Genomic DNA, 23,996 nt, shown 5'->3' with positions numbered 1-23,996 from the left:
GCAATTAGAACGAAGGGTGGAAAATAGCCTTTGCAGAATATTTCTCAGCTCATTAGTTTAAAGAATTTTCCACACAATTTATCTCTGGCATTTCATAAGTACAAGGGCCTTCTTTTTATCGTGTGCTTCCCATTCTACTAAGCGGCACGAATTTTAGGCGAAGTGGCTTAGGCCTCCTATTTAAACATGCTCCAGTGATTTGGGCTTTTATGCTAGCACCTTGCAGAACCTGAGAGGACAGCAGGTCACGGCAAACTTACATTAACAAGAGACTGCCTTGTTTTAGCCTCCTCACTGGAAAAAGGCCGCATTCATTTTATTCTGCAAACCTCACAGAGCTTTTCTTTCTTTACCCAAAGTGTTTAAAAGCTGCGAACACCAGCAGGGAAAACAACAGATGTATTGCCCTATCTAATCATCACAGAAATGATACTTCTAACCGTAATGGTTATCCTGTGTGCTCATTAGAAAGCAATCCTTTAAGCTGGCATATTTGTGTATAACTAACTTTTATATTAAGCCTCTTCTCCTTGGCTACGTCTAGACTGGCCCCTATTCCGAAATAGCCATGCTAATTTCCAACTTTGGAATAGGGAAATCCGCGGGGGATTTAAATATCCCCCGCGGGATTTAAATAAACATGTCCGCCGCTTTTTTTCCGGCTTGGGGAAAAGCCGGAAAAAAGCGTCTAGACTGGCGCGATCCTCTGGAATAAAGCCCTTTTCCGGAGGATCTCTTATTCCTACTTTCCTCCCAACCCTAAGGAGTCTTGTTTGTTCCATTTGACTGCCGCCATCCACCCCAGAGGCTGTTGCATTTCAGTGAGACTTTATATGACTAGGTCCTGGCTTAGGTTCCATTGGCCTCAATGGGGCTACTCACATGCTTAATATTAGGCAGGCTCATGTGTATTTGCAGAATCGGAGCCCACAGTGTGAGAGGCAATTGCTAAGTAAGGAACACTGCTATTGATCCTCCAATCTTTCCAGGTGTCTTTCTTTGGAGTTTGTGTGTTCTGTACGTCTTTCAAACTCTGCATCTAAACAACATGGACTGCTCTTAAAGCAAAGCCGTTTTCTGACTAGTTTTGGCTTTTACTCCATTGTGAGACAATCCGAGTAGGCGACAGATTGCCCCGGCTTCCTGAACATACAAATACTTGTCCCACTTTGAGGCTCTGGCATAGTAAAAGTGCGTACAAATGGCTAAGAACAGGAAGCACAGTGGCATGTTAGTGCGTTCACATAGGTCAAAATTTGTTTATACAAATTCAAAAAAAAAAATGTGCCTGGAAGGAAAAAATATCTTTCCCCTGCTTAGAGCATGGGGAGCTGTTGTAAACAGCCCGCGCGCCAAACAGCTGAGATTTGCATTTACAAGGGGGCTATTTTGATTTTTTTTCCCTTTCACTGGCAGAAGGTGCCAGAACAAATATCACCAGAAACCTATCCACCCAGGTGACCCAAATACATCTTTCAGCTGCAGCGAGGGTGGTTTTCAAACCAAAAACACAACAGCAAAAGGCAGAGGAGAAAACAGCATTGAGGACACATCCGACCGCGTACTGCACACGTCCCAGCTGGTTTATTCTCAGGTCCATTCAACTAGGCTCAGCTCCTTTCCATTCATTTTCCAAACCCTTGTGACTCCAAGTATTACAATATTTCTTGCTCTTCCCTTGTTGTCATTGTGCTCTGTCCTCTGGCTCCCACCACTGAGATTTTCTATCCCTCACAACTCCTGTCTTTTTTTTTTCTCTCTCTTCTTCTGGCTCCAACTCCAGCCTAAAACCTTTTGATTTCCCACCAATTATCACTCTTTCTACAACCCCAAGCAGAAAAGAAATACAAATAGGAAGTGAAGGAGCAAATGTTCCCTCCAATTTTTTCCATCAACATGAGGAATAAATTGTGTTGTGTGCACCAAAGCATGTGCAGATGTGCACCACCAGTAGAAACACATGCTCTCAGATGTGGGAGCTATACTAATCAGCTGGGCAGCATTTCAATCTTTCTTGGGTGGCTGTCTAAAAGCTCAGCTTACAGGGAACACTGGTGAAGAGCTACCCTCCATTTCGTCGTGCCCCAACAGATTATTATTCATTTAATGCCAACGATCTGCTAAATGCGGTGCAAGACGTGCATAGTGGGGGACTAGAACTCACGGTGAGAGGGTCACTGCAAGCCATATAACTGGTATTAGCAACACCTTTAGCCCATGGAGAAGAGAACTTTAACACAGGTTTGTGGAATTGTAATACACACAGGCTACGTCTAGACTGGCATGATTTTCTGGAAATGCTTTTAACGGAAAAGTTTTCCGTTAAAAGCATTTTTGGAACAGAGCATCTAGATTGGCACGGACGCTTTTCCGCTAAAGCATTTTTTGCGGAAAAGCGTCCGTGCCAATCTAGACGCACTTTTCCGCAAAAAAGCCCTGATCGCCATTTTCGCGATTGGGGCTTTTTTGCGGAAAACAAATCTGAGCTGTCTACACTGGCCCTTTTGCGCAAAAGTTTTGTGCAAAAGGACTTTTGCCCGAACGGGAGCAGCATAGTATTTCCACAAGAACACTGACAATCTTACATGAGATCGTCGGTGCTTTTGCGGAAATTCAAGTGGCTACTGTAGACAGCTGGCAAGTTTTTCCGGAAAAGCGGCTGATTTTCCGGAAAATCATGCCAGTCTACCCGTAGCCACATAGTCCAAGAGCCTGCATTGGCTATATTTCTTATTCCACTGACACAGTTAATTGTCACTGCAGAAATCAGAGAAGTGACCAGTAGTTTAGATCAGAGAATGCAGCAAGCTGTTTTAAGCAGAAGACAAACTAGAAACATGAAAAAAATTCTCCACAAAGTACAGTTATGCCAAAAACAAGCCCAGCGCAAAATTAGGAAAGCTTAGGCAAAATAACCAACATGATTACTGCAAGATCCTCAGGCCATGTTTTTGTTGCCTGCTGCGCAGTGCCTCAGGCCTGGGAAAAAGAGAAAATGCAAAGGAGTACATTTAACACTGCTATGGAGGGTGCCAAACAGGAACTCAAGTGTTGCAATCTTTAATCTTGCAAGCAGCCTTCTGGCAACTACAATTTACGCTGCAGTCTTAAAGTGAGCAAAAAAAGTGTCCAAATTCAGTTCTCGTGACTTATATGTAGAAATATGACACTTATGCAACCATGACTGTACCTTAAGGGAATGTCTACACCACAGTGTTATTTAGGAATAACTGACATTATTCTGAAATAACAGTGTGCGTCTACACTACAAGCCTTTATTCTGAAATACTGTTGAGCTGGAGGACTTCTTACTCCTACTCCTGTAACCCTCATTTCACGAGGAGTAAGGAAAGTCGAAGGAAGAGTGTTCTTCCTTCGACTTCCTGCTGTAAAGACAGTGCTAAACACTGAATTAAGCTATTTTGACTTAAACTACACAATTGACATAGCTGAAGTTGCGCAGCTTAATTCGACTTTAGCCCTGTTGTACAGACGTACCCTGAGACATTAAGGGTATGTCTAGACTGCATCCCTCTGTCGGCAGAGGGAGGCAGATTAGGCAGGTTGACATTGCAAATGAGGCAGGGATTTAAATATGCCGTGCCTAATTTGCATAAAATGGCCGACGTGTTTTGCTGACTCAGCACTTTGTCGGCAAAAAGCGGCAGTCTAGAGGGGGATCTGTCGAGAAAGAAAGCCTTTTTCGACAGATCCTGTAATCCTCCTTGCAGGAGGCATAAGGTATTTTTATGCAAATTAGGCACGGCATTTTTAAATCCCTGCCTCATTTGCAATGTCGATCTGCCTAATTTGCATCCCTCTGCCGACAGAGAGATGCAGTCTAGACATAGCCTAAGATGTTTTTTAAATCAGAAAGCTGTAAGACGAGCATGAAACGTGTACAGGCTTGGCAGGGAAATAGCTGCAAAAACCAGGTTTTTCAGCCACTGGTATTCTTTGGTTTGGGCTTTGTAAGTGGAGTCACAATGGGAGTAAACACTAAAAAACAAACACATCCCAAATGATTTATTAATACTTTCCCTGGGGAGTTCAGTGAAGAATGAAGGGTTGGGAGTATTGAAGGATTCCCAGGTAATTATTTTCTGCCATCACAGAAAGGAATTTAAAAATAACTGATCTGCATAGTTCAGTGCTTAAAACTATCGTGAGCACAAACCCGAAATCCCATATAATTAAGTTAACCCAATGTGAACACGCTTTCCAAATTGGATAAATGACTTGGAAGAACAGTTGACTTGTATGTTGACTTTCATTAATGCCTGATGGTGTACTAAGTGCATCAGGCATAAAGACAACATCTGGGGAGCTCTGGGGTTTAATCTAACCCCTGAGAAACTGCAGTTCTCAACTACAGCTAAACCTCGTATGCTTCCTTATTGCCTGCTTGTATCCAAAATACACTGTGGACTCAGCCCAGCATATCCTGTTTATCAGAGCATGTTGAACCGAAAGCACTTCCGGATGATTGTTGCAGCTGAAAAATAAACTTACCGATGATAAATAAAAGGGAGAGAAGTGTTTTAACCCAAGGGCTGCTGGGATTTTGGCTGAGGCCTTGTCCACATGACCAACTCTGCTCCAGCAAAGCTCCCCTAGCGTAGATGCTGCTTATGTCAACAGAAGGAGTTTTTATGTTGGCAGAGTAATTCCCCCTCACGCCATGTTATTAGCATGCACCTATCAGCACAGCTGCATCTTCACGGGGGCTTTGGCTAGCAATGACTTGGCTACATTCACGAGGGGGGATGTGTTTTTCACAGCCCCCGAGTGATGTAGCCACACTGAGCAAGCTTTGTAGTGTAGACGTGGTGTGGGAAGAAGAGCAGGCCTCCGGGCTCGTCATGGCGACAAAGGAGGCAGCTGTCCTGGGGTTCAGTGATTTAAGAGGAGGAGGGGTGGCGAGGAACGCCAGGCCCTTTAAAACACCGCCAGAGCCCTGGGTGGTGCTGAAGGGCTGGCCGCAGCCCTACCCCGTCCGCCCCGGACTCTGCCGCTTCTGGGCGCCTAGAGCCATCCCCCAACCTGTCCGTCAGCCCTTCTCGCAGGCCTGATTCCCTAAATCCGGGGTGGGCAGTAATTTTAATGGGGGGGGCAATCTAAGATTTTGGTAAGTGGTCATGAGCTGCACTTCTTTGAGGAGGCGCAGAGTCGGGGACAGCAGGTGGGGTGTAGAAGGGAGCTTGGGATAGAGGACTGGGGTGCCGGAAGCAGCGTGGGGTCTGCGGGGGAGTTTGGGTGAAGGAAGGGGTTATAATCTGAGGCAGGGGTTTGGGGCGCAGGGTCAGGGAGAGGGGATGGGTGCAGGAGAGAATTCTGGAGTGGGGTAGGGGTGCAGAAGGGGGTGCAGGGTCTGCGAGGGAGTTGTGACCTGGAGGAGGTGGGGAGAGGGGATACGGAGGTTTGGGTGGTGGCCTGGAGCAGGTGGTTGAGGGGAGAGAGGGGCCGGGGTGCCTGCGGCAGTCTCTGGCTGGGAGGTGCTTACTTAAGCGGCTTCCAGCCAGTAGCTCTGCAGACTCCATTCCCGTGGGCTGCTCCACGTGCCTCTGCTCCAGCACAGCGGGGGGGATGGGGGGGAAGGAGGAGCAAGGAGGCTTCATTCTCTCCCTGCCTTCAGCAAAAACTTCACAGCTCCCATTAGCTGGAAACTGGCCAATGGGAGCTTGGGGATTTTGCTAGGAGGCGGGGACAGTATGCAACGCTTTCTCCTCACGGCCCAGCTTGCAGAGCAATTAGCAGCTGCCTGTTTAAAGCGGGTGCTCCTACTCTGCTGTAAGGGTGTTGGCGAGGCGGCCGGGGGCCGGATCTGGCGGCTTGGCAGGCTGGCTCCGGCCCGCTAGCCGCCTCTTGCCCACCCCTGCCCTAGATTCTAGAACAACAATTTTAGACACTGAGTATCAAAAGGACAAAACTCTGCCCAAAGGCAGACAGGAATGAAGTTAAACATTAATTTTTCATGTGTCCTCTCTGCCCAAAATCTCAGTATCACGGTCAAATAAACATTCGACTACTTTAGGCATACTGCCTAATTAGGAAAAACGTAAAAAACAACCAATAGTCAGATGACAAGAAGTGGATTGGGCCCACGAAAGCTCATGATGCCATCCACATGTTTTGTTAGCCTTTAAAGTGCTACTAGACTATTTGTGGTTTTTTACATTTTTCCAGTCACAGACTAATACGGCTCCCCCTCTGAAGCTTTTGCCTAATTAAGACCATTCACTGTCTCAGAACATATCAGCTGTTGGGAAACTGAAGGCAACTTGGAATGTGGAACTGCCCACGCACAAAACCCAATCCTGGGCAATTAGTACCAGTAACTTCAATGGGATGAGGATGAATACGGTAGACGGATCAGCACCGCTAGTATTACATCATGCTGTCCATGTACAAAGCCCAATCCTGCGATATTTACTTGGGCAATTAGCATCAGAGACTTTATTCATCCTCATTGTCCCATTGAAGTACGCAGATCAGGTCCTTCAGTTTTGAATCACAATAGTTTCTACTCCGAGGTAGAGGTAGGTCTACGATATCAACCTTTAGAGATGTGGTGACTGGCAAAAATGTACAGTGATGCACATGTTTTAAGATTCCTCTTACCCTTTACATCTTCAGCATCTTCTAAAAGTCAGATATTAATGACATGCAATAGTTACCTGATTTCCACCCATATGACAGCACTTTTAATGAGCAATGACAGTCCAGGAATTTAACTACTAAAACACGTCAACAGAAGACCATTCTATTGACAACTTTTTTGTTGTGGCTCCCATCTGTGGGCTGTGTGTTGAGCCCCACGTAAACCCAAACCGCACCACAGGCCACATGTTGAGTAGCCCTGCTCTAGGCAGCTGTAGCTACAACGTCACAACATGGAGTTTGATCCAGAAAAGAGAACATTCACTCTTAGTATTTTAAGGCCTTATTAGAGATGGGCACTTGGACTGTGTGGATGTGTACGTGTGCACAGCAAGCAAACACCCTCTCCAAATGTTCACTCCCCCCAATACAGCAATCAAGTTCTGATTCCTTCCCAAACTATTGTCCAGTGCTATTTACTTTTAATCAGGAAAGCCCCGCTTAGTAATTTTTCAACATCAGAGTGAGCAGCCAGCCCTCCATGACCCATTGAGCACCTCACCAATGAATGGGTTTTCACAGTCTGAAAGGACAAGGAATGTGGTTTATGGTCATTAGGACACACAAACTACAAAAATCAGCAGATTTCCACCTCCGACATAACTTCCTCTACATATCTTGGCATGGGCTTTGCTCACAGAGTTTGTGTAACACTGGCAGTCCCTGGTTGGCTGTGGGTGGAATTGAACGTGGGACCTCTGGAGCCCAGTGCATGATCCTCCCACAGGAGCTAAAAGATAGCTGACAGTGCACCACACCCAGCAGGTGTGTGGGCTACATTTGCAGCTCCACTGAAAGAAAAAGGCCAGATTTTAGTGGGACAGGGCGGGACACGTTCTCAGGTGAATGCTGAAAAATAAAAAGCACATTATGTATTTCTAGCAAACAAAGAGAAAACGAAGTGGATACAGTCTGACAGTTCTATCAGTTTCTATTTTCCTATTCGATATTTTGCAATAAGAAAAATTAATCTTTAAAAAAAATAAACTGCATTTCAAGACAGCATTTTGCAGGACAGGCACAAAGTTTCATTCCAAATTAGTCTAGAATGTTTCTAAGACTTAGCCAATACATTCCTGGTTGGGTGAGATGTAGCATTTGTATGGCTCAACTCTTGTGGACTGTTCCGTCAAATCCCAGGCAAAATGTAAACACAAATATTAAAATCAAGAGTTAAAAAAAAAGTAACATAAAAAAAATGAGTCAAAAGACTGTATGTGTAGGGTAACAGACATGATAAATAATCCTTGCAAACACTAAGCACCACCCACACTGTGAGAAAGGGTAGTTTAATCTCAGTTTTAGAGATAGGACAAATTGAGGAAGAGTGAAGTTAAATTCCTTCCCAAGCGGACACAGTACAAAATAAGGAATGTAATCCATATTATTCTAATTTGTCACTTCAGGGTTTATCCGCTAGATTGCGAGGCCTCCTGCAGAACACACACAAATATCAGGGGGAGGAAAGTAATTTTCCAAACATTTCTGAGTAGTCATTTGTCAACTCCCAACATGTTTTATTTGTATTTATATAATGATTAGCACATTATTTCAAACACACACACACACACACACACACACACACACACACACACACACACACACACACAATCTCCTGCATTCCTGTTAAATCAATGAAAAAAAAAAAAGAGAGAGAGAGAAAGAAAGTGAAAAAATATATTCTGCCTAGCAATTTACAGGCACTCCCAATAGCCAGAGTGTGGTGAACCAGGGAAGGAATTCATGGTTAGAAATATCAGACAGCAAATTAAGCAACTGTGTCTGAGGTACAAAGGGCTAGTTACTGGGTTAAAAAAAGGGAGATATTTATATCTACTGGCTTGTTTGCCCCTTGTGAAGGTTTTTTTTTTCAATACAATATGAACTGAACTAATTATGCTTAGTGCTTGTACTAATTGACCAATGTGACTTTCAGTCCATAACCTACTAAGGGAGAGGAATGGATGCAAAGGCAATGCAATGTTTTTCTGTTAGTGAATCAGCCACTGGAAGCAAAATAGAAAAATCAGACAGACTCCAAGGTCACTTGAGGCACGATGTCTGAAGAGAACTGGTAACTAGGCAGAGTCACTTCCACGTTGCAGACCCTTATCGGGCTGGTGAATTTTAACAAAACATCTCCATCCTCCAAAATGTGTCAGATTTTTTTTTTAACCAGCAGCTCTGTACTAAGTGGTGAAAATAACTTCAATTTCTTACAGGTACTGTTCTATTATAACCCATCCCTCCTAAGAGTGTGTGTGGGGGAGAGGAGAGTATGTTCGTTCTCAGGAGGCATTTTTTGAAAATTACTTTCCACTGTAAATTGTGCCCCTGACACGACAGACTAATCTAATAAAGAGGGGGGGGGGGAAGGTGTCCCAACCTCTGTTTATACACTGAATATAAAACCGCAAGAGGATGCACCTTTACCATCTACGAGCGAGGCCCAGACAGTACTGTTATATCACATCAGACCAGAAGTGACTATTGCACCTGACAAGAAGTAAAAACTGAAACCCGAAGAGGATTTGTAAAGTCCAATATTGTGATTGCAAAATAGATGTAATTAAAGCAGTGTTTCCCAATTGCAGAACCCTTTTAAACTGGGAAAAATTTTAAGGAACCCCTACAGCCAGGGAAAAAGTTTGTCAAGCAAAACACAACAAAAACAACCCCCCTCCCGCAACACCTAGTAGAAGCAACAGCTGGTCCCTTTGTAAAAGCAGAGCAGCAGCGGGGGACGGGAGGAGGGGAATCTTGGGTTGAACGGGAGAAGTGGGACCAGCAGCTGTTGCTGCTGCTAGGTCCCTTGGTAAAGGCAGAGCAGAAGCAGAGGAGGGGAGGTGTCTGAAAGCCCAGCAGGGAACCAGAGAAGGAGCCGGCATCTTTGCACGCCGGGCTCATCTCTGTCTCTTTAAGTGGGCGTGGGAGCGTTCGGGTTCTCGCAGAACCCTTACTTTCACTTTGCGGAACCCCAGGGTTCCACGGCGCACCATTTGGGAAACACTGAATTAAAGGATTAGGATCACGGGGCTTTGGTGGGCACAACCCACTTCTTCAGATGACAAAGATGGAGCAACGGGGCAGAGAGGTTGCCCCTTGCTCCATCTTTGTCATCGGAAGAAGTGGGTGGTGCCCACAAAAGCTCCTCATACTATTTATGTATTTTTGTTCATCTCTAAGGTGGCTACAGGACCACTGTTGGGTTTAAAGTTGTTTTAGATACAGGCTAACACGGCTCTCCCTTGGAAACACTGAAAGGGTTAGGGTTAGGTTTATAGTGAGCATGGGCAGAGAAAAAGCCAAGAGGGCTGGAAGCCAGCTTTCCTCATAGCAAGTGTGTGGCTCTGGGGAAGGGGTTCTGTAGCTCACAGACTGCTTGTCGCCCAATCAGCACACAGCTGCAGCGCGTGTAACATCCTCAGGGCCCTATGGGTAGTGTATATTGTGTGGAGGTGCACACAGAGAACTGCATATGGGATTCACAATAGAAAACAGATTGAGAACCACTGCTCTGCGGCAATGTTGTGGTATCTATTCAACCTGCTCATCACCCGGGCACTATGAATGTAAGCCCTACTATGAGCAGAAATCTGAAATGAAAAGGCCTGTTCTTAGAGTCCACCTCTGCTAAAGGGGTTTTAGATTTGGGGGAAATGCAACCTGAGAAAGCCCTATGACAAATTTTTAAAAGAAATTAAACATGCAAATCCTCGCGGGGAAGTCGGGGACGTGAGGGAGCAGAGGAATACATGGGCAGGGACTGGGGCTGCAGTGAGGGAAGAGGGATAAAGAGGGATGAGGGAAGGGAGAACAGTTGGGGAAGGGAAATATGGAGGCCAAAGAGAGGAAAAACTGGATCAGATGCACTTGTCAGCAGGAATGTTAAATTTCGATTAATCGAAGGGATTTCCATCGACTATTCGATTAGTCAATAAGGACTAGCATGGCGTTTCAAAGATTGAAACACCACGTGAAGCCTGGGGCCAGTGGGGAGTCCCCTGACCCTGGGCTCCAACTGGGCGCTTCCGCAGGGACTCTTGTACATTTCTAAGTGGAAGCACCCGCATGAAATTCGGGATCAGGAGACTCCCTGCTGGCCCCGGGATCCATGCAGCATTTCAATCTTTGAAATGCACAAGAGCCCCTGCTGCACCGTTGTGGACCACCAGGGGTCCATAGACCACAGGTTGGAAACCACTCGACTATATGATGGACAATCCACTACCTACAGGACAGTTACACAGACCCATTCCTCTGACTCTTAGGTGGGCCCTTTCTATGGTTCCCAGCTGGACAGTACTCTTTTCGAGTGTTTCGTGTGTCCCCCTACCCATGGTACTCAAGCAAAACCATAGGCAAGCCCACGCCATTCCCGGAAGTACCAAATGTCCAATATTCTGGAAACAAGAGCAGCCACCCTAGTGACCCAATAAGAACCACTGTCAAAATTGTTGGGATGAGACAGTGGAAAATTAGTTTCTTATAAAAGTGACAGGCTACACACCATCCCTTCTCTTTGTCAGAGCAAAGGGGGAGGCCAGAATGATATTGGTCCTACAGAGAACTGAGAGAAATCCAACAATGAAGAAATGCAAGAGAGAGACTCCTAACATCTTCCCCTCTCTATGCCGCTGCTTCGAGCTATATGGGCCCCGTCGGTTACTGCCATTCGGCACGCTCAAGCATTGAGGTGAGAAGGCGGATAAAGAGTGATTCAGTTCTTCACTTCACATCGCACTGTGCAATTCTAACGGTGCACTGTAGAATTGGAGCAGAGATAGATGGCATTGCATCCAAAGCCACCCGAGCAGAACCATCACTAAAGCCTTGTGGTGGACTCCCAAGTGGAAAAGGATACAGAGAACTGCACACAAGTCAGCTGGTATTAGAAATGGAGAAATAAAAAACAGATGGGCTGTTGAAAAGCGACAGCATGAACGCTGATGGGTATTCCACTGAAGGAAAACACAGCTCCACCCACCCATTATTTTAACCATCCTTTTATTTATTCTTGGATCTGGACTTTTAATACTCCAGTCATCTGAAGAAGTGGACTGTGCCCATGAAAGGTCATGATGCCATCTACAAGTTTTGTTAGTCTTTAAGGTGCTACTGGTCTATTAGTTGTTTTTTTAAGTTTTTCTAGTTATAGTCTAACTCAGCTCCATCTCTGAATCTTTTATTTTGATGGCATCTCCAGGACAAGAATGCAATGCCAGCAACTCGTTCCCAGGATATATTACACAGGGTCTCAAAGCGCCGCTACCTCCAGACACGCCACCATTCGTTTCCCTGTTAGAGGACACGGAAGCTAAAATGCTGGATGAAAAAAAGCAAAAGGATGGGAGGAGAGTACAGGCTGCACACTCAGCTGGCGAGAAGCTGGGCCACGCTGCTGGAGATGATGAAGCAGTGGAAAATCTGGTCATGGTGTGAGTGTCGGAGGGAGAAAAGCATTTGTACCAACCTCAGGAAGCTTCCAGCCACATCTTTACGACAAAGACTTTTCGGCGCATTGTCTCCTAGTGTTACCAGTCTAATGCAATAGTTTTCCCCAGGAAAAAGACACAAGAAACGATCACTGGAACCAATCAGCATCCATGTTCATATAAACCTCACCGCACCACCATGGAATTAAAGCAAAGATGCAGGATAGATCCGATTCATTCCATTCATACTAGTTTGCCTCTCTCCCTATTCGTGCACATAAATTTTATCCTCCACTTTTTTTTTTTTGTCAGAGCAGTTAATAGTGATTATGGCACATCATTAAGGCTGGCATGCTAACACACATGACAGCCTGCAAACCCTCAACCTAGCTGAAACTGCTAACGTTTTTCCGGCTTCCTTTTTTCCTAAAGTGGAAAAGAACTGGATAGTTCAAAAAGACAGTGGACGAGGGGACAGCCTCCACACTGTTGCACCTGCGAAGTCTTGCCCTGAGCAGTTGACAGAGAGAGTGTCAGATTAGCAAGACGGGGGACCGACCTCGCAGATGAGGCATTTGTTGTCCCCGCTTCATTTAACAGACTTGTAGGGGCAGATGCTTTTGCATTCACAGTTGCTCCTGGAATTGCAGGTCTTACCAGGGACCAAAACACCTTTCTTTAGTCTCTGGTTACACATCCACAGCAATTTTCCTGGGGGTGAGCCACACTTTGTGGATTAATGTAACGGGATTGTCCTCAAATACCATTTAGACACCATACCAGCACGCAGTTACCCACTGGCTTGGAGAAACCAGTCACAGAGAACGTATTCAAATATAGGGAAAAAGAAAGGGTATTTATGGATGGATGGATGGATGTGTGTGGATGGATGGAGATGGATGGATGATTGGAGGTATGTGAATGAATGGATGGAGGGAGGTGGGTGGATGGAGGTGTGTGAAGGGATGAATGGAGATGCATGGATGGAGGGAGGGATGGATGGATGACTGTCTAGAAGAAAATACCATAATAACTATTCTCCTTATACCACCACCACCTAATACATCATCACTGAACCCCAAACGTTAGAGAGGATACAGCATTAGTAGGTCAATCATCAACACAAGCATGAAACCCAGGAAAGCCGCAATTTCCCCTTCTTGGGTATACTAAGTCGAAATCATGAAATCAGAAAGAACTGCTACGTTAGAGTGGTGGCACCATCAGACTCCCTGAGGTGTCCTGGGGCAATATAGATTCATGCAGTACATGAGACAAGGGTCTGTCTAGATCAGGGCTACTCAACACGCGGCCCGTAGCCCGTTTGTTTGAGGCCTGAGGTGCGGTTTGGGTTTACATGGGGCTCAACACGTGGCCCGCGGGTGGGCTCCTCTGAACATGGCCTCCACTGGGAACATGCTCCACAACGGCGAGGCATCTCCCAGGTGCAATGAAAGACACAAGCGGACGGGCTGGCTGGAACAGGCGGGTTCAGACTGTCGGCGTTTCTTGCCCCCAGGAAGGAGGTTCTAGGAGCGCCAGAGCATTGTGGGAAGTGCTTTGTATTCATGCCCATCAGTGTGAAAGAAGCTATTTACATATATTTGCATGTATATGCAACCGCACTTAAGTTGCGGCCCTCTGTATGTGCTGCAAGTATCGTTGTGGCCCCTGGGGGCTTCCAAAGTTGAGTAGCCCTGCTCTAGTTGGAGGATTTACTCCTACTACAACCAATGAATTACTTCAGTGCACCTCCTCTTGTAAACAGGCAAACCTGCTATTTGAGTGGACCCCACTTGCAAACAGGGTTAGTTTTCACTCGTGCAGACAGAGCTTTACCTACCGATTCTAGGGATAGCACTGATGCCGGTATAGAGGGGGAGGGCCACCAATGGCTGGATTTAGGGCAAGTCCTCAAAGAGCACTTTCCATATGGCTCTTACTGCCACAGTGGCACCCTGGCAAGGGCCAGCTCGTCGGTGGTGTCAAATATGGAAAGCCAGCAGGACTCCGTGCTGGCAGCTTACTCACTGGGGCCACACGTGGGGCTCTGCTCCTTGCTCCGACGCCGACACGCTCTAGGATCTTCAGCTCATCTCCTCCCCTCCCCCCCGTCAGTCTCTTCTGCTAGACTAAGGTCTTCAGGGACAAGAACTATCCTGTGCTGCTGGCGGCCAATCTCTTATGGGGCCAGCACAATACAAAGAGTGGGGGGGGGGGGCAGAATCATAGAATACTAGGACTGGAAGGGACCTCGAGAGGTCATCGAGTCCAGTCTCCTGCCCTCGTGGCAGGACCAAATACTGTCTAGACCATCCCTGATAGACATTTATCCAACCTACTCTTAAATATCTCCGGAGATGGAGATTCCACAACCTCCCTGGGCAATTTATTCCAGTGTTTGATCACCCTGACAGTTAGCAACTTTTTCCTAATGTCCAACCTAAACCTCCCTTGCTGCAGTTCAAGCTCATTGCTTCTTGTTCTATCCTCAGAGGCCAAGATGAACAAGTTTTCTCCCTCCTCCTTATGACACCCTTTTAGATACCTGAAAACTGCTATCATGTCCCTCCTCAATCTTCTCTTTTCCAAACTAAACAAACCCAATTCCTTCAGCCTTCCTTCATAGGTCATGTTCTCTAGACCTTTAATCATTCTTGTTGCTCTTCTCTGGACCCTCTTCAATTTCTCCACATCTTCCTTGAAATGCGGTGCCCAGAACTGAACGCAATACTCCAATTGAGGCCTAACAGCGCAGAGTAGAGCGGAAGAATGACTTCTCGTGTCTTGCTCGCAACACACCTGTTAATGCATCCCAGAATCATGTTTGCTTTCTTTGCAACGGCATCACACTGCTGACTCATATTCAACTTGTGGTCCACTATAACCCCTAGATCCCTTTCTGCCGAACTTCTTCCCAGACAGTTGCTTCCCATTCTGTATGTATGAAACTGATTGTTCCTTCCTAAGTGGAGCACTTTGCATTTGTCTTTATTAAACTTCATCCTATTTACCTTAGACCATTTCTCCAATTTGTCCAGGTCATTTTGAATTATGACCCTATCCTGCAGATTAGTCGCAACCCCTCCCAGCTTGGTGGTATCTGCAAACTGAATAAGCGTACTTTCTATACCAATATCTAAATCGTTGATGAAGATATTGAACAGAGCCGGTCTCAAAACAGACCCCTGTGGAATCCCACTTGTTATGCCTTTCCAGCAGGATTGTGAACCATGAAAAACTATTCTCTGAGTACAGTTATCCAGCCAGTTATGCACCCACGTTATAGTAGCCCCATCTAAGTTGTATTTACTTAGTTTATTGATAAGACTATAATGCGAGACCATATCAAACGCCTTACTAAAGTCTAGGTATACCACATCCACCGCTTCTCCCTTATCCACAAGACTCGCTATCCTATTAAAGAAAGCTATCAGATTGGTTTGACATGATTTGTTCTTTACGAATCCGAGCTGGCTGTTCCCTATCACCTTGCCACTTTCCAAGTGTTTACAGATGATTTCCTTAATTACTTGCTCCATTATCTTCCCTGGCACAGAAGTTAAACTAACTGGTCTGTAGTTTCCTGGGTTGTTCTTATTTCCCTTTTTATAGATGGGCACTAGATTTGCCCTTTTCCAGTCCTCTGGAATCTCTCCTGTCTCCCATGATTTTCCAAAGATGATAGCTAGAGGCTCAGATACCTCCTCTATCAGCTCCTTGAGTATTCTAGGTGCATTTCATCAGGCTCTGGTGACTTGTGGCCAAGATCCAGTTTGCCAAGCTTTGGATCCAGCCCATGATCTGCCAGGACCCTCAGGCAGGCTCCCTGTGCATGCTGCCCCTGCCCCCAGCGCAAGCATTGCAGCTCCCATTGGCCAGAAACTGGGGACCCTGTCTGAGGGGATCTGCTGGGCTGCTGGCCAGGAGCTGCACAGGTAAGTGCTTCCCAGCCACAGCCTGCATCTGGCACCCCACCCCTTCCTGCACTTCAACTCCCTGCCCCAGGTCCCCACCCAAACCCTCTGCACCCCCCCTCCCCCAGGTCACAACTCCCTCCCAGCTCCTGCACTTCCTCCTACACCCACAGGCTAGAATCCTCTCCCACACCCATGCCCCCTCTCCGATCCTGCACTCCCTGCTGCACCCCAATCTTCTGCCCCAGGTCACAACTCCCTCCTGCACCCAAACTCCCTCTCAGACCCCACACTCCCACTCCTCCAGGACTCTGCACCCCAAGCCCGTGCCCCAAGCTCCCTTCTGCACCCAGCCCTGCACCTCCCCTCCATAGAAAAGAGCAGCCCTTGAGCACTTACCAAAATCTTGGAGTGGCCCGTCTCATCAAAAATCATTTCCCATCCCTGCTTTAGAGTACTCATAGGAAACACGTTTTGAATCCGTTTGCTCCCGAGACACAAACGTGAGCGTTACATTCTTCCTATCAGGAAGCAGAACTGTAGCATGGGATCTGCCTCTTCCATCAAAGCCAACATCCCTCGTGGATAATTTACAGGCCAAGGAATGCTTAATGAAATTATTTAAACCTACGCTTCCGAACAGATTAACACAATCAGGAAAACCATGATCTGTTCTTGTAACAAGGCTATAATTCACCGAAATAATCATTGGTTACAAATTATTCATTTACCACTAATAATGACGTGCCTTTTAATTTTTCCACCTAATGCTTTGATACTTAAGTCATAAGCACTCACAAAAACTACTAAATATTATGGTGGCTTTGGAAGTAATTGCATAGTTAAAGTTTTGTGGCTAATTAAATTCCCGTTTCACACTTTCATGACTGAATTTGTCTCCAAACTCGCAAAATGGGTTTCTAAATTGCAACCCCAAACAGCAGCTGTTGAAAAAATATTAATAGCAGTGCTACACTTCCTCATTCCATCCCCTAAATAAAACAGCAGCAAATAAAAACATCGCAACATGATAAACAGCACTGCAAGCTATTTCCACGTACACCGCCAAACCATTCCCTCCATTAAACAACTGTTCAATACCGCATGCTTAAAGCAGCTCGCAAACCCACTTTTTGGCAACACATGGGTGATGAAACATCCCAAGCAGTTAGAAAACATCCACTTTTGCCCACTGCACAGGGTCAGAGCTGAAGGCAGCACATTTTGCTTGGCAGGAGGGAGCGTGTCTGTTATGGATGGTGGAGAGAGAGAAGCTGAAATCATGACTGCAGGGTGAAGAGTTTCTTGGCTTTATTTAGGGGGAAAAAGGGGGCTGGCTATGTAATATTTTTCTTCGAGCATGTTTTTTAGTTGCCAGGCTAGGTTAATAAGGAGGGGCAAGATCAGATATGCACATGGAGAATTGATGAACTAGCTCAGTATCAGAGGGGTAGCCATGTTAGTCTGGATCTGCAAAAGCAACAAGGAGTCCTGTAGCACCTTATAGACTAGCAGATGTATTGGAGCATAAGCTTTCGTGGGCAAAGATGGAAGTGGGTCTTTGCCCATGAAAGCTTATGCTCCTTGTCGCTAGCTCAGTAGGTAACATGCAGCATTAAGCAAGGCCGGATTAACTGTTCTGGGGGCCTGGGGCTAGTGGATTTTGTTGGACCCCCATAGCTCTGGGGTTGTGCCAGAAATGAGGGGGATCGGTGTGCTGGAGGAGGCTGCTGGGGAGCAGGGAGGAGGTGCAGGGTTTGGGAAGGAGCAGGGTGCAAGATAGGGATGTAAGAGTAGTCGACTACCCGATAAATCTAGGCTTATCGGGTAGTCGAGTTGACTACTCACATTCACCCCTCCCCCTTGCTGCCTCTATATCAGAGGCAGCAAGTGTGTGTGTGTGGCTGGGGAGGGGGGACAGGAGCCAGTGCTGGGTTCCCCCCAGTACTGTCTCTGTGGTGCCGCTGCTCCCCCCGCCCCTGGCAGCAGCCCATGGCTCAGTCCCTGTAGCAAGTCCGGCTCGGTCCCTGCTTGTGCTGGGTCCAGGAACTACCCCTGCTGTGGCTCAGCAGTTTAAATGTAGTAGGATCCAGGCTGCCTGCACACCTGGCTCTTACTACATTTAAACTGCAGAACCGCGGCGAGGGTAGCTCCTTTTGAGCACCTTCCCATACTGGCTGATCGTGTAGTTGATGCAATTTGTATCGACTACACAATTACTCAGTTATCTGCGTCTTAACATCCTTAGTGCAGAAGTGAACTTAGGATGGTGATGGGGGGGGGTCTGGGTGCAGGAAGTGGTAGTGCTGAGGGCGCAGGGTCTGGGCAGGAGGGTTCAGAAGAGGGCTGGAGCTGGGATTGCAGGCTATGGGAGGATGGTAGGGTTCAGAAGTGGGGTGGGGATGCAGGGCCTGGGTGAGGTAGGGTGCAGGGTTTAAGGAGGAAGATAGGCTGTGGGAGGGGGCAGGGAGGAAGTAGGAGATTCAGGTGCTTACCTGGTGCAGCTCCCAGGAAGGAGGGCTATACAGGTGGCTCCATGCGGCCCTATGTTAGCAGGTACTCTCCACCCCCCCGTCGCTCCCATTGGCTGCAGTTCCCAGCCAATGGAAGTGGTGGAGGTGGAGTCTACAAGCGAGTGCAGCCGGTGGCAACACACACAGCTCCAGCCAGGGGGCAGGAGAGGGGGAATGGCAGCACACACAGCCGCTTCCTCCCCTCCCCACCCCTCCAGCCAGGCAAAGCCACAGCACACATAGGCTTTAGCGGCCGCACCCCAGAACCCGCTTACCTCAGGGCTGCATTTTTAACTGTGGCTGGCTGCAATGTCACGTATAAACCCCACAATAATCAAAGAGGGTTAACTCGAGTTTGAGAGCTGTACGAGCAGAGCCGGCCCAACCATATAACTGCCGAGGGCACCAGGTTTTGAGGGGCGCCAAGTGAGGGGGAAGTGAATTTTTTTCTCTCCTTAAAAAACAAATATTAACATGTTGTCTCCTAAAAACAAACATATCAGATACGGCACTCGGCCAGCAGAGCATCAATGCCCTCTCAGAAGCCGATTCTATTATTAATCTCCCATCGTGGAACACGGCTGCGACTGTAAATCCAGCTCCCCGGTATCACGGCGTACCTTCAAAAGAGCCCCGCCTGGGTTTGCCGCCTGGCAGGGCAGTCACTCTCGGTCACCTAGTCATACAGCTGAGTCAGTGTTTGCTCGCCATTGGCTGAAGGCCGGTCGGCAACCTTCAACTGCTGTTCTGCCATGACAAGCCGCGATCCTGAAGACGCGGTGCAAAGAATTTGTATTGTGTTGGACTTTGAAAAATTGGTGGGAGGTTTTCACAAGACTGCAAGAGGAGACTCACAAGGGCTTGTAAGATGAAAATTTCTCTATATTGAGCCCAAGTCAGTTTGCCTACGGCGCCCAACCCCCTTGGGCTGGCTCTGCGTACGAGCGCCGCTTCCTTACACTGACAGGGTACGTTAGGCTCAGGCAGGAATTTGAAGGAAGCAATCCAGTCAGTGCAGCTGGGAGGAAAGAGACAGGGGTGGCGCTCTCTCTCGGGGGGAGAACCTGAGAGAAACCACGTGGAGGGGGAAGTTGACAGGCACCCGGGGCACATCCATGGAGCATTTTGAAGCAAACTGGATGAGCCTCCCAGCCCAGGTTGGCAGCCCTGGGCTAGCAGGGCAGATATCAGCGCCTTCAAAACAGGCGTGTACGCAAGTGCTTAGACGTTGCAGCTCGGGCCCCAAACCACTTCAGGGCCATGTCTACACAGCTATTTTCAATAGCACAAAGGCTGTAGCTTGACTGTTGACCTAAGCTCGGGGGACTCACCTCAAAACACTCTCTGTGGAGACACCAAAAAGGCTTGAGCCTGGGGGGCGGGGAACAGAATTTCCTTAGCTGGCATTTTCGTTTGGTGTTGGAGATTTGCTGAGGGACTCCAGTGTGGAGCCCTATGAGCTAGGGATGTGATAGTGTAGTCGATTAACCGATTAGCCAGTAAGCAAAAGCTTACAGGTTAATGCTATAGACTACACGCATTTCCCTCCACCCTCCCTTGCCAGTAAATTTTTAGCAGGCTGACCAGCTGCCCGGCTCAGTCCTAGCTCATGCTGGGTCCAGGACTTACCTTCGCCGTGGCTCTGACTTTAAAGGAGCCAGGCAGGCAGGCAGCTCGGCTCAGTTCTGACTTGTGTCGGGTCGAGGAGCCCAGATCCCCCCTAGACAAGGGCTGCTGCCACCTCACGCTGCTGCCTCTTTATCAGAGGCAGCAGCACAAGCTGACAGACAGCCGGTCCATGAGGGGAGCTGGGTTTTAAACTGGCTCCCCTCACAGACCAGCTCCCGCCTGGCACTTTGCGCTGCTGTCTGATACAGAGGCTGTAGGGGACTCTCCAGGGGTGAGGCTGGAGTGCATTGCCTGCTGGTCCCGGCTCCGGGGACTATGGAATAGTCGACTAACCGATAAGAATACATGACGTTACTCGAGTATTCAATTAACTGATATTTAACATCCCTACTATGAGCCAGTACACTAGAAAGAGAGTGAGGCTGAGGAAGGGCAGAAGACACCGTGCTGATTAAAACTGTTTGGTCAGACATTGTTTGGGGGACAGATACACCTGAAGGGGTGGGAACTAGGGATGTGAACGGGTAACAGCTTAACTGGTTACCTGGTAAGCACCACCCATTAAGCCCCAACTCCGCCCCTTCTGCCTGAGGCCCCGCCCCTTCTGGGGGCACAGAGCTGCCCCCCACACCTTGTCCCGGGGCTCATGGCGGCTGTCGACCTCGCGGTGCGTGTCCACTGATTGAGGAAGGGCCCGTGGCCTCTGCTCGCTCCACCCTTGCGCACACCCCTGTAAAGAACCGAGTAGCAGAGTGGGGCAGAGTTGCCGAAATGCCATGTCACATCGTGAGGGGGTGCTCTGGGTCTGTGCATTTCCAGAAGTCCCCCGCCCCCGTGCAGATGGTTGTTTTTTTGTTTCTCCCCGTCTACCCACCCCCACAAAAAAACCCTCATATTCCTTTTTTTTTTTTTTAAATTGGCAACTTGCACTAAAAATTATTCACATTCCGTATGTGACATGTCTTTTGCAGCGGAGCAGGGAGGCAAGCTGCTTAACCGATCAAAGCCTCTTCAGTCACTGTGTGTCTGGTATTTACAAACAGAACCGCTGTACAAACACTCCCATTTACCGACTGATCTACACGCCCTGCTTCACTCTCCGCTCGGCGTACAAAGCAGCGGGCGCTGCACAACTTACCTAGAAACCCCTCTTCGTCCACAATGATCGTGTAGTCCTCTGGCGTTTCTGTGAGGCTGAAGAACTTGCACCTGCATCAGGGAACAGATGGGAGCTCGATTAGCATCCGCCGAGTCATCTGTGTTGTCTTTTTAAGTTTTCTGAGTGTATAGAATTCTATTTCGGGTTCTGCCAATTACCTGCTGAGTGACCCATTGCCTATATATCCAAAATACAGCTGCTAAGACTATTTGCTTTGGCCAATGATCTGACAATACAGCTCCTCTCTTTAAAGCCCTCAAAGACTCCCCTTTGTCTGCCACATCGTGTTTGAAATTTCTTGTCCTAACCGTCCAAGTTCTACATTCTGATATGGACCTTTGAACCCCTCTGCTCTGCTACCTTATGACCTGCTAGCTCCTTCTCCTCCCATCTTAGAGTCTTTTCCACATTTCCCCAGGCCGAACGCCCTCCCAATCCCATCGGCCAAGCCGCTCGCCTTGCCCTCGTGCCAGTACCTCCCAACAACTAGATGTTCATCTATGGTTCTTAGCAGAACTGAGTCGATAACAGCAGCATTAAATGAAAAATCCAAGACGTTTCCCCCTCTGAATCAGCCAGTGCATCCTGTCCTCTCTGGGCCTTATTTTTGACAAGACACGCCATTTGGGCACAGCTTCTGAGTTTTGCATAGCACCAGTGTCGTCCCTAGCATATACAATAAACAGAATGTCAGCTTAACTTTGAATGATGCCCGCTTAACACTGAATGAGAGCTGGGGCTAGCGAGGACTAATTCCATAGAATATTCTACCATGCTAGATACATAAAAGAAAAATGATTAGCAGCGTGCAGTGAGATCAATCAGTCTCTCTCTGTCTCACACGCACAGGATGTCAGCATGTAGACGACTACCCAATTAACTGGAGTTCAGGCCCCCCCCCATGGACAGGCAACAGCACAGGGTGGCAGGCAGAGCCTGTTTGTGCGGGAAGCCGGTTTTTAAACTGGCTCCCGCCTGCCACCACGCAATGCGGCTTCTGCTAGAGAGGCAGCAGCACAGGGTGTCGGGGGCGCCCTGGGAGCGGGGCCGGGAGCGCATTGGCTGCAGGCCCCGCCCCCAGGGACCATCGAGTAGTGGTGTAACCACTAAGATTTCATGCAGTTACAGGACTGTTCAGTTATATGATATCTAACATCCCCGCCCACACACAATCCGGTTGCTTCCCAGCAATGGCACAGAAACTTCATATTGTGCGGCATTAATCAAATATAGGCCCACTTCCCATAGGAATCACTGTGTGGAGCTGCAATACAATTCTCTCTCCCTGTGCTATCACTTACAGACTTACAGAATTTAAGGTCAAATGGGACCATCCTGATCAACTAGTCTGATCTCCTGCATGTTGCAGGCCACAGAACATCACCCACCCATCCTGAAATAGGCCCCTAACCTGTGGCTGAGTTATTCAAGTCCTCAAATTATGGGTTAAAGATTTAAAGTGACAGAGAATCTACCATTTACACCCACAAGCGAGCTATGTGCCATACTGCAGAGGAAGACAAAAAACAAAACACAGAGGCTCTGCCAATCTGTCCCAGGGGAAAATTCCATCTCCACCCCAAATATGAGAGGGAAAATATTGGTCTGCATTTTTCATGGAAATAAAAAACATTTTCAACCCTGCCAATCAGAAGAAAAACAGTATCAATATTTACACCACCTTCCATATAGTCAGGTAGGAATATTTATGGATATTCCTGGTAATCAAAAATACTGCGAATTCTGAGTAATTTTAATTTCCATAGAATATTCTACAAAGCCTTCACAAAAACTGGTTTTGCTAACTTTGCTAGTTTCACTAACTTTGGCAAAGACAGTGCCAGACTCTGAGTAACACTCGTGTAAACCTCAAGTAACTCCATTGGTTTTACTGTCCACTGACATCAGTAGTTAATCTAGTTTTAGGATGGCATAAATCAAGATAAGAATCTAGACCAATGGTTTAGGTTTCAAATGTCCCAAATTATACTATTTCGAGGACATTTTATACACCTTAATCTTAAATAATCTCAGCATAATACTTATAATAATCCCATTATAAACACTGTTTAGGTTGCAAAGTTAAATACTCAAAAGCTAGGAAACGCTAGATTTAACATTGACCACATTAATTACATTTGGACAAGTTATTTCTATCCCCTTAGTCATCTAACAAATGCACTGGAAATGGCAGGACCCTTTGGCGGAAAAAGTGTGTGATCATGCAGTTAAAGACTGTGTAATAGTACATTGTCATCACCTTCTACCTGAGTTACCCATGTACCAGCAAATTTTAATCTGGCATTTTCAAAATTTCATGCGCTTCACTTCGCAACTTCAATAATAATCTTTTAGTGTAGCTTTTAATATATAATTTCCTAGGAAAAAGGTTAAAAAAATTATGTAGAGCCATATCAACCTGCACCATCACGAGCAAAGATCTGAACCATGAATCTTTATCACTCATTGCGCTTACTTCAGCTTCAGGACAAATTACATGAGCTATCAGACAAAATGCTTTTATCCCATGATAGTGATGGGTTGCTGACTGTTGAGGGACAGGTAGTCCCAGCTATTCTCTCTCCCAGGGTGGACTGATTTAAATCAAGTTTCCCACTGATACTTCTTCACATATTTCTTAACAACAGTGCAAATCTGATCACTAAACATGGCAATTTACAGC

General features: G+C 47.1%; 1 protein-coding gene across 4 annotated transcripts in view; it reads right to left on the bottom strand.

Moving 5' to 3' along the window:
* Nucleotides 1–23,996, bottom strand: part of CASTOR2 (cytosolic arginine sensor for mTORC1 subunit 2) — a 240,379-nt gene that overhangs the window by 114,545 nt on the left and 101,838 nt on the right. For all 4 annotated transcript variants that reach the window (XM_075904288.1, XM_075904289.1, XM_075904290.1 and 1 more), the window contains exon 2: nt 21,293–21,363. In XM_075904288.1, the coding sequence (XP_075760403.1) occupies nt 21,293–21,363 (71 nt within the window). The remainder of the gene's footprint in view (nt 1–21,292; nt 21,364–23,996) is intronic.

The sequence above is a fragment of the Pelodiscus sinensis genome, chromosome 21 (genome assembly GCF_049634645.1).
Source record: "Pelodiscus sinensis isolate JC-2024 chromosome 21, ASM4963464v1, whole genome shotgun sequence".
Lineage (NCBI taxonomy): Eukaryota > Metazoa > Chordata > Testudines > Trionychidae > Pelodiscus > Pelodiscus sinensis.
This window is presented reverse-complemented; position numbering and strand designations above follow the sequence as displayed.